General features: G+C 34.0%; 3 protein-coding genes across 5 annotated transcripts; 1 reads left to right on the top strand and 2 right to left on the bottom strand.

Moving 5' to 3' along the window:
* LOC123004477 (zinc finger CCCH domain-containing protein 13-like) lies at window positions 1–2719 on the bottom strand. Of its 2 annotated transcripts, XM_044397783.1 has the most exons (3): window positions 639–2719; window positions 323–596; window positions 1–273 (listed from the first exon to the last, which is right to left on the bottom strand). In XM_044397783.1, the coding sequence occupies exons 1-3, from the start codon at window positions 2632–2634 to the stop codon at window positions 222–224; spliced, it is 2322 nt and encodes a 773-aa protein (XP_044253718.1). In that variant the 5' UTR covers window positions 2635–2719; the 3' UTR covers window positions 1–221. The 2 variants fall into 2 exon arrangements, with proteins under 2 accessions (XP_044253718.1, XP_044253717.1); XM_044397782.1 differs by having other exon boundaries at window positions 323–2719.
* A 1339-nt stretch (window positions 2720–4058) lies between these two features.
* On the bottom strand, window positions 4059–6330 carry LOC123003847 (kallikrein-1-like). The gene is made up of 4 exons (XM_044396870.1): window positions 5527–6330; window positions 5196–5475; window positions 4955–5148; window positions 4059–4368 (listed from the first exon to the last, which is right to left on the bottom strand). Exons 1-4 carry the CDS (start codon window positions 5576–5578, stop codon window positions 4118–4120), a joined length of 777 nt encoding a protein of 258 aa, XP_044252805.1. The 5' UTR covers window positions 5579–6330; the 3' UTR covers window positions 4059–4117.
* An 862-nt stretch (window positions 6331–7192) lies between these two features.
* On the top strand, window positions 7193–11093 carry LOC123004507 (protein yellow-like). Of its 2 annotated transcripts, XM_044397831.1 has the most exons (4): window positions 7193–7331; window positions 7384–7494; window positions 9710–10063; window positions 10116–11093. In XM_044397831.1, the coding sequence occupies exons 2-4, from the start codon at window positions 7395–7397 to the stop codon at window positions 11063–11065; spliced, it is 1404 nt and encodes a 467-aa protein (XP_044253766.1). In that variant the 5' UTR covers window positions 7193–7331; window positions 7384–7394; the 3' UTR covers window positions 11066–11093. The 2 variants fall into 2 exon arrangements, with proteins under 2 accessions (XP_044253766.1, XP_044253767.1); XM_044397832.1 differs by having other exon boundaries at window positions 7193–7494.
* Window positions 11094–11219: the final 126 nt, after the last annotated feature.

Genomic DNA, 11219 nt, shown 5'->3' with positions numbered 1-11219 from the left:
GGGTTTTTTATTTGCTGTGTTACATAGACTTTACATGGATATAGTTGACTAGTACAAGATTTAATTACTACTACTAGTGCTAGAATTCACAAGAAGGTACAAAGAGCATAGCGGTTGTCATTATTTGTGTTCAAAGTTTGAGAATCTTGCGGCTTTTGTAACAAAATATAATTTCTTTAGTAACAAATAATCTTAACAGATTTCGTCAAAAAACCTTTAATTTAAAGTACCTTATCCTTAGTGACGGTCACGAAGTTACTCAAGTTAGAAAACCTAAAAAAACTAAATTAGACATTCTTATTACCAACTTGACAAAACTTACCAATTCTTTTTGCTTTTGGAAGAATTACTAACAACCTGGACAAGGAGAAACGACAGCAGTACTGCTTTGACGGTATTTATTAACACACCTGATGTCAATTCGGGAATGTAGTCAATATCGTGTGTGAAAGAAGTGGCCATTCTTCTTTCATTTGGTGTTGATTGGACTGTTCTTGCAAAATTGTTGTTTTCGTCTTTGGATGACAAAGTCAAAATGTGGCGAGTGGCATCACTGAGACGACGATCTCGGTTGTTTTGAGTACTTCTCGCTAAAACTGAGCGAATTTCTCGCCTCTCATTGTCAATTTCTCGATTACCTCGAATATTAAGTTGGCGAGATTCTCGAATTCGATCAGAGCGACTGTCACTCATTTGTTTCACTCGACGGGACTCACGATGAAATTCTCGAATTCGATCAACCGATCGTGTTTCTCGACGATTATCCAGTTGGCGTGGGAAACTCTTATTCGATCGAATTTTTCTATTGCTCAGTTGACGAGAACCTGGTTCAGTTGTTCGAATTTCTCGTCTTCTGTCATTTAAGTTGACAACCCGACGAGACTCACGGTTTTCTAGTAGGCGACGAGAACTGTCAGTTAATTGAAATTCTCGAATTCGATCAGAAGAAACAGATCGAATTTCCCGAATTCGGTCACTCAAGTCACGATTATCCAGTTGGCGATGGAGGCTATCAGTTGATCGACTTTTTCGAATGCTCAGTTGACGAGATTCTGTTTCAGTTGTTCGAATTCTGTCAGTTGAAACAGAAGAAATTTCTCGTCTTCTGTCATTCAGGTTGTTAAGTTGACGAGATTCACCTTGGCGACGAAAACTATCAGTTGATTGAGATTCTCGAATTCGATTAGAAGAAACGAATCGAATTTCCCGGTCACTCAAGTCGCCAACTTGTCGAGACTCACGATTATCTAGTTGGCGGCGGAAATTGTCAGTTGATCGAATTTGTCGACTTCCTCGAATATTCATTTGACGAGTTTCTGGTTCAGTTGTTCGAATTCTGTCAGATGAAACAGAACGGATTTCCCGTCTTCTGTCACTCAAGTTGATAACTCGACGATATTCACGGTTTTCTAGTTGGCGACGAAAATTATCAGTTGACCGTACTTCTCGATTGTCAAGTTGTGGAAATTCTCGAATTCGATCAGAAGAAACAGATCGAATTTTCCGAATTCGGTCACTCAAATCGCGATGGAGACTTTCAGTTGATCGACTTTTTCGAATGCTTAGTTGACGAGATCCTGGTTCAGTTGTTCGAATTCTGTCAGTTGAAACAGAAAAAAATTCTCGTCTTCTGTCACTCAGGTTGTTAAATTGACGAGATTTACGGTTTTCTAGTTGGCGACGAAAACTATCAGTTGACCGAATTTCTCGATTGTCAAGATGTCGAAATTCTCGAACTCTATCAACTAAGCGAATTTTTCCTTGTCTGTCATTTAAGTTGTTAACTTCTCGCCTGTCTTGAGTATCTCGAATGTTCAGTTGGCGAGATTTTGGTTCAGTTGTTCGAATTCTGTCATGTGAAACAGATCGAATTTCTCGTCTTCTGTCACTCAGATTGTCAACTCGATGAGACTCACGGTTTTCTAGTTGGCGACGAAAACTGTCAGTTGATCGAAGAGAAGAAATTTCACGTCTTCTGTCACTCAAGTTGTTGATTTGATCAAACTTGCTTTTTTCTAGTTGGCGACGAGAACTGTCAGTTGGTTGCACTTCTCGACTCTTTCGACTGTTAAGTTGTCGAAATTCTCGATGTTTATCAACTCGTTGTCTGTCATTTAAGTTGTTAACTTGTCGTCTGTCTCGACTATCTCGAATGTTTAGTTGACGAGATTTTGGTTCAGTTGTTTCTCGTCTTGTGTCAGATGTTCGATTTTCGCGAATTCGTCTGTTCAAATTGTTAATTTCTCGTCTATTTTGACTTACTTGATTGTTTATTTGACGTGATTCTCGGTCAGATTGTCGAATTCTGTCGTCAGTTGAAGTTGCTCGAATATCTCGCCAAAAATCAGTGGTCTGTATTTCTCGAATATTTCGTCTTGTATCGTCTAGTTTATCAAGTTGTTGAGCATTATCAACCGTTCTGATTCTGTCAGTTGAAGTTATTCGATTTTTTTCGTGAGGTAGTGATCGCAAAGTGTCAACTTCTCTTCTTCCGGCTGAAGTTCCCAACGAGTGTTGCCAAATGCTTCCAAAAAAATTTTGAGAGTTTCGCGTTTCGAGAAAGCCATCAGTTGAAGTTAAACAGAATAGTAATAGTACAATTGCGGAACAGCCCATAATTCTTAACTGTTTCATGTTGGAAGAAACGAAAATTCTTTATTTCGGATTAGATGAGTGACTTGTATAGTTAGCTCGGTTTTTAAAAATGTTTCAAGTAAGAGACGCTTCGACTTTCTGGAGATTGGAGAGCCACGAGATGGTATTTATACGAATTGTGAACGAAGCTATTTCACAGTTGGACGGATTTGGTTGGAATTAATCAGGTGGTGAGAAAATGGGGGCCATAATTCAATTTTAACCCCATTTGCTTGATACACTGTTAGGGGCGTTTCAACAAGTCTTCCCACAAAATCGTCAACAAAAAAAATATTAACATTTTTTGTAATATTACAAAATACTTGAAACATCAACTCGTGAAAAAAATTATTAATTTGGGTGCGATTTAAGGGAGGAGTCGAGAAAATTCCGTTTTAGCAGTGTATGGAAACACCTTATTGACCATGTGTGTCGCAGCTGATAAGACCTGTTTGGTTATTAAATCTCGAGTGTCTCATCTGTTTCATTTAAAATCTATTAAGGGCTGTGTTGGCGTCACAACTTACACCCAATAAATTTGTAACAAATATAAATAAAACACACAATTAATTAAAACGGTCAAATAAAAAAATATTATTAACAACATGTTCACAATAGCTTGATTATAATGACTTTGATAAAAACGAATTATTTCATTACTTGATAAAGAAGTGTACTTATATAAGATTTTAATTGAATTAGTGTGTACCTACTTGTTGTAAACACTTTATATTAATTTAAGAATAAAGGGCAATTGGTGTTGAGGAAAAAGAAAATTTTTGACAGTTTACGCGTTATCGAGGTTATAGTTTTTGTTTAATGTTACCTAAATCAACAATTTTTCTTTTTATTTATTCAATTTTGGTAAAGTTACCGATTAACATTGCACTATTTTAAACTACACTTTATCTAAAATCTTCCGAGAAGTCGATTGGTGTCGAGAAAACAGGAAAATTCCTGATAGTTTACAAATTATCAATGAATACATTTCTTTGCTCATAGTTACCTAAATTAGTGATTTTTATAGTTTTTTGTAAAATTATTTTTCAAAATGAAAATATTTTGGTCCATACATTATGTAATTATAGTTATTGCGTTATCGAAGGATATAGTTTTTGTATATTCCTACCAAAATTAGCAATTTTTATTACTACATAATAAATATGTAATCGACTTTTGTAAAATGACCGTTTAAAATTGAAAAAAAAATGAAATGTTCCAAGAAATCAATTGATGTCGTGTTTATTCCAATTTAAATTTAAAAATAAGTTTTTTGTTTTTACTATTTTTATTTGATTTTTATTTTTGTAAATTCGAGTACAATAGAGAACGAAAAATGACTCAAAAAATTTTCAAAACCAATTCTTGCGATTAAAATTAGCCCTGTCCCTGTCATAATAATTGAGAAAAAATAAAACAATTAATTAACTTCAATAAAAAATTTATTACATATAAAAAAATAAATAAATTACAACATTTAAAATTAAGAGAGATCAAGAACGTGAGTTTTGATAAAATTCTTAAAATATCCTGCACTTGTGAACACCGCTGGAACATAATTATCAGAACACAGAGCAGGAATCCAGGTTAGGAGCCCTATGAGTCTGCCATCTTGCACAAGAGGCCCCCCTTCATCCAAAAAACAGGGGGCTGCGTTCCCTGTGACACACACATGCATTTCTTTCTCAATCACAATATTGTCGCCATAAGCATTATTAAAGGCCTTAGAACAATCTGAAAAAAATATATATACAAGGTGATTTTCACTAAAAAAAGGAATGTTACAGTTTGGTGACACTACTTTTGTAAACAACTGTACTTATTTTCTAGTTATGTTTAGATCACAAATTAGTGTAAAATATGAATTTATAAAATTTACTTTTTTTATTTTAGAATTTTTCTAAATGTCAGTATATTTTGGACTACATTCAATTTTCGAATTTTAAATTGGAACGCATTTTTTTGTCATAATTTGGAAAGTATTATTTTTTAATACATATGTTTTACCTTTACTAGAAATTGTTAAAATTAACAAAAAATTGGTTAAGTTAATAAAATCCAGTTGCATGGTGTCAAATAAGAAAATGCTATTATTCAAAAAGCAGCAAATTTTTTCCAATTTTTAATAAAAAATGACAAAAATAATTACCTATAGCAACTCAGAAAAACATCTAATTTGGGGTAATTAATATATCTTATTATTATTTATTTATTTCGTTTACTTTTAATAAGAATATTGTCAAAGTTAATTTTTCTATTGACACTATGCAACTAGATTTTTTTAATTGTATTTTGCAAATAATTAAACAAAATTTGTTACCTTCAAAGGGGACCACCGTCATGTTGGCGGCTTGTAGGACAGAATTGAGGTGATTTTCGCCCCCCCACCCGGAAAAAACAGTCAATTCGTCTTCGGCAACACACCGGACTTTGGAGATTTGTAACGGCTTGACATAGTCATTGAATTCAAAAGGTTTGGTCATTTTTAGCAAAGCGATATCATTGGAAACATCACTAGAAAAAAATTAGAACTTTGCCAAAATTATATGCAGGGTGCTTACTCAAAATCGGGATGTTTGATAACATTATACAGGTCGATTTTTCGAATTTGTACATTTGGGTTATTGTCGATGTTACTGAGATTGAAAGTCCCAGCGACGACACGGGAGACCAGGAGTGAGATCCCCACGCAATGGGCGGATGTCACGACCCATGATGGGCTGATTATCGTCCCGGCGCATTGGTGTTGGTTGGCGAGAAAACCGGTCTGGATGGACACTTGGTATGGATAGCTGTTGTCAAAGACGTCGCCCCCGTTGATGATTTTGACACTGGGGGCTCCTAAACACAATTATTTGACAATTTGACAATTTTTCATATTTTAAAACTTACCAAAAGTGAGCCCCAGAAGTAGGGAAATCACTGTTATCACTCTCATGCTCATTGTTCGAAATTGAGAAGCTTGTGATTGCTTTTATAGGTAAAAGATAGTACTTGAAATAAGATAAAATCTTGTTTGATTTAATTTTAATTTTTTTAAGGACATTTTTTTTTGTCTTAAATTCTTCCAGAAAAACCGTGTTTGTGTTTACAAATTTTGCGTTTTGGCAAGTTGGTACACCTGTACTTGGTGTAAACCGGGGAAAATCGTCAATTGCGTATCTAATCTCGTATCGAATGACATAATTGAGTGCATTTGCACTTGGCGGACTTTGATTCGGGTTTAAATTCCGTGCGACAATAGATGAAATAATTTTTGTGTGATTTGCAAATCGGTCATTTCGCGGACAAAAGATCAATGAAAGCAATGGAAAAAATTCAACAAAAGAGTCAACCACGAATAGTAATTTGGTATGGTCACGTGGGACGCATGAATGGGCAGCAGATTGAAAAATAAGTCTTAATAAATTATAAAATGTTTGGAGGCTCTGAAGAATTCTTTGAAAATGATGGGATAAGTTGTGAATGCATTTTTTTTTTCAAAATTAAGTCTCTGATTTGGTTTGGGCGGTTTATGGACGGCTAAACTTTAATTTAGTGTTTGGTTATTAATTGTTTTTGTCTCATTATTAGTCGGAGAGGAAGCAATGAAGCAGAACTGTGTTAATAATTAAAAAAAAATGATATTTGAACCCTCTGTATTTTTCCCTCATTTTTCAATATTTTAAGATTTTATCTAGTTTTAACATCTAAACAAATAAATAAATACTTATAGTAAACGACTAATTTATCAGATTAAGTGTTTGAAATTGTTAAATAAACACAAAACTGTCGAAAATGTAATTTTTAGTTGGATGACTAAACATTTTCATAAGTATATTTAATGGAATTTTTTGATAATATTGAGATAAAAATATCGTTTAAAAGTGCATATGTACTAGAAATAAGTTACGTACACAGTGTGTTGTAGAATTAAAAATTAAAATTTCAGTTGAAAAAAAATTGATGTAAATCAAAATAATTAATAATGTTTTTTACACTTTTAGAAGTCCTAAAAAAGTGCATGAACTCATAAAATGTTACTGCAATGATTAATGTTTTAAACCATATTGTAGGTTTTACGCGTTTTCACTCATTTATCATTTCTATTTTGTAGAAAAAAATGTTTAAATAATAATATTAATTAATTGTAAAAACAATAAATAAATTTTCTCCTACAAATCATTATTTATTCCTCACTGAATAAATGAATCTTCAATTCCTGATTGGTGAGTAAACCATCGACAACAAAAGCCTCAAATTACACACCAAATCCCCATTTCGCCCAATTTTGTCACGACACACCTTCAATCAGCCCAAACCTAACATAACAGTTTCGTAACTAGCACACATAACATTGTTAAATAATGATAATAAGTTCCTATTGCCGCCCTGACTTGTTAAAATTCACAAATAGGTACATAACAAATCGGCATGCAAACACTCCATTGTGCGAAATTAAACCACACTTCCGGATTTTCGGACCACCATACCATCCAGACCTTGCGCCACTTGATCCCAAATCCTGCGTACGCTGCAAAACCCACTCAAGCCGAAGAAAATGCTTGAAAAACGCCAGTGTTGAACCAGAGTGTGAACAGCTTTCACAGTCGTTACCGATCAGGCGTGCCAACATAACGAGACTAAAAATTATTTCTAATTTACTTTTTTTTTAACTAAATTTTGACAGTTTTGTGTACCATGTAGGAACCCTAAACGTAAGTGACCAATTTTTGGCCCACAAAACTAAAAAGCAAAATGCCGGTTTAGTTACCCCAACCATGGCAGTGAGCAGCTCCTGGTTCCATCAGTGGAACCCCCCGAACCACTTCCCGGACCCCTTTTTCGGGAATTTCACCACCGGAAACAAGCACAAGAACGGTGAGTGATGGGGTTTGCAACGTGACAAATTCGTATCAAGGTGAAAAAATGCGTTTTTTGTCGTGGAAAGGCGAATAATAATTGTTTATTGTGTGGTGGAGTTAATTTGCATGTATAATAATGGGAAAATTTTTCTCAGGGTTTTTTTTTTTTGAACTGCAATGAGAGTGGCATTTTTGACTAATTGCTGTTTTTCTTTGCGAAAAGTAATTTCATGGATTGAGAATTGTGGAACCGATTGACGAGTTTCTTGCATAAATTTTGATCTCACCAAACGCTGAAACTCACCTGAATTACATAGATAATTGTGACAAAAATGGAAAAAATTTCTTAAAATGGGAAACCACCAAAAAAAAACAGAAATTTTAATTAATTACAATTCTTTGAATATCAAATTTAACCACCAAAATCGCTAATTAAGTATTATTAATTAACAATAAATAAAGAAAATTAGAGTTGGAAGTTGTAAAGAATGAAAAAAAAGAAAAAGAAACTTTTCAGTGTTAGTAACCATCAGTTACTTAATTACAATTAATTACCTAAGAGTAAATTAAATTTTCTAGTTTTGAATTTATGATTAATTATTATTTCAAAATAAATACAAATAGTATTTTGAACAATAAAAAAAATATGTTGACAATTAAGTTGCATGAATAGACAATATTTGCCTCTTAATTAATTGCAATTAGTTAAAAACCTAAAATTAATTCATTAATTAATTACTTTAAATTAATTTATTTTTTGTCAGAAGTTCCTCAGTGTTCAGAATTTTTTACATTTTTTGTAGTTTATAATAATTTCCAGAAAACATTTGCGAATCAGATAGGATTTGTCCAACGTTTTTAGTTACATATTTACAACGAATTTTTATCTACTCAATCGACAAAATAGATATAATTTTTTTTTCTAACATTAAATTTTCATTAAACATGAAAAAACAAGAAATTTTAATCAATTAATTAATTAACTGAACAATCAAATTTATCTACCAAAATCGCTTATATTAATTAACAGAAATAAAAAAAATTCAAAGTTGGAAGTAACAAATAAAAAAACAAAAAAAAATTTGACAATAGGAAGCATCAACTACTTAATTACAATTAATTATACAATAGCAAAGTAAATTTTCCAGTTTCTAATTTATATGATTAATTGTTACTTTAAAATGAACGCAAATAGCAAAAGAAAAATATTTTGAAAATTAAGTGGTAATTAATCGCAATTAATTATAATACTTTAAATTAATTTCCTTTTATGTTAGAGAAAATGACTCGTTGCTAAGGAAAAAGAGACAATTTTTTATTTTATAACTAATTTTGGAAAATAATTCAGGCACCTAATTTAATTAAATTAAGAAAACAATTAATAATATTTCCAGTGCGTTACATACCGAGCACCTGATTATTTTAAATTAACAAATCAATTTCTATTTTTAATTAGTTTCCATACAAATGCCGTAAATCAGAGCCACATGCAAAAAAACAAACGTATTACAGCCACTTTCGACCAATTAACCAAATAAAACGCATAAATTAAAAAACAAGCCGAAAACTAGGAATTTGACATAAAATATAACTAATTCAAACGTAACGTGCAAAAATCACATTCACCAAAAATTACAACATCGTAAAATTTATGTGCATAAGCTACTTTTACTTCCAAAACAAACTCGTGATAAAAAAAAAATAATTAATTCGTGAAAAATTCGGTTCATTGTCACGAAAAGTGTGTATAGTCGGTGTAGGTGTTGTCTACCCAATTAATTAATTGGGTCACGTGGTTTAAAAATGAAAGGTTATATGTCATGTAACTTTCACTATTCCTGAATAAATTAAAATTTTATTCAATGACTGCATTACGCACTTCATTAATTCGAAAAAAAGCAATTCTTGTTATTTATTACAACAGATAATTGCATTTTACAGTTATGTATCTGTTACATAATTGTGAATGGACATTCAACTTCACATTTTGGCCTGGTTCTTGCACCGTTCAAGGACAAGGGCAAGAACATCAAATGAATCATTGAGAAACAACACATAATTAAATCAAGTGAAAAGATAAGAAATTTATTACAACCGATAAAAAAGAGTTTTTGTTACATAAATTTGTTGATAAACAAATGATGAAATGTCAAAAACAACCTTTTGACTTTTCAAGGTTATGTCAATTTTCCACTCAGCCGGCTAGATTATCGATTTCCTGCTTATTTCAGAGGAGAAGTATGGTCAAATCTCCAACCTCCTCCCGTTTTTCCTCCAATTGGGCCTTCTGGAGCCCCCAGCTCCACCCACGGAACGCACTGGCCATTTTACCACATGGTACAAATGGAAAATGCTCGACTTTGTCTACCCATCGGACGAGGACCGGATCGCGGCCATCGCCAGCGAGGACTTCATCCCGGAAAATAACCTCCCATTGGGTTTGGAGGTATACCAGGACCGGATTTTCGTCACCACGCCCAAATGGAAGCCTGGGGTACCAGCCACCTTATCCGTCATACCCAAAACCCGGCGAGAAGTGTCCCCAAAACTGGTACCTTACCCCAACTGGGAGTACCACAGGACTGGTACAACCCCTTTTTGTCAAAAAACAAACCAAACCTAATTGTCAAATTCTAGACTCCTGTGAGGGCCTTACATCCGTTTTTAGGATCCACGCTGATTCTTGCGGCCGCCTATGGGTCCTAGATTCTGGCCAAATTGACGTAACCATCAAACCTAGACAGGTTTGCCCAGTCCAAATCTTTCTATTTGACCTCAAAACCGACAAACTCCTCCTCCGCTACCCCCTCCCTGACGATTTCATCAAACAAGATTGTCTCTATAGCAACATCGCGATTGACATTCGGGATAATGATTGTTTGGACGTCCACGCCTACTTGACGGACGTCTGGCGATATGGACTTGTCGTGTTCAGTCTGAAAAGAATGACAAGTTGGCGCATCACCGATCATTTGTTTTACCCAGAACCTCTCGCAGCGGCGTACAACGTCCATGGACTTGAGTTCGAATGGGTCGATGGTATTTTCGGTATGGCCTTAAGTCCATACAACAAGAAGGTTAAGGATCGTGTCCTGTATTTTCACCCAATGTCGAGTTTTCGGGAATTTTTTGTCAAAACTTCGATTATTTGTAATGAAACTGGATGGAGTGATGTTAAGGACGCGTTCAAGGTCATGGGACAAAGTCGGGGGAAGTTTGGCCACGCTTCGGCCTCGGGGATGGACAGGAATGGGATTATGTTTTTCAATATGGTCACAAGGGATGCGATTGGGTGTTGGGACTCCCGAAAGCCCTACAAAAGGGATAATATCGGGATTATTGCCAGGAGTACCAAAACTTTGGTTTTTCCCAATGATTTGAAAATTGATTTGGAGAAAAAACAAAGTGTGTGGGTCTTGTCGAATCGTCTGCCATTTTTCTTGTATCGTGAATTGAACAAAAGTGATTATAATTTTAGGATAATGACAGCCTATGCTGAAGATGCCATAAAAGACACTGTTTGTGATCCGCATTATCACACTCATGACACTTTCAGGAGCTTTCCTGACGGCGAAGATTGCTACTAAATTATTACCAATAAATTTTTATTTTCTCCATTGTGGTTTTATTAAACGCTCCAAAACTTGAGTAAAAAACATCAACAAAAAAATATATGCAAAAAAAATTATCTTCTTGTCTCAATAAAATAAAAAATAGAAAATTCCAAGAAACTTTCCTATA

The sequence above is a fragment of the Tribolium madens genome, unplaced genomic scaffold (genome assembly GCF_015345945.1).
Source record: "Tribolium madens isolate multiple individuals breed KSU strain unplaced genomic scaffold, Tmad_KSU_1.1 Scaffold_1;HRSCAF=32;Tcas5.2_LG8, whole genome shotgun sequence".
Lineage (NCBI taxonomy): Eukaryota > Metazoa > Arthropoda > Insecta > Coleoptera > Tenebrionidae > Tribolium > Tribolium madens.
The sequence above is the reverse complement of the archived record's forward strand: the minus strand, read 5'-3'. Positions and strand labels throughout refer to the sequence as shown.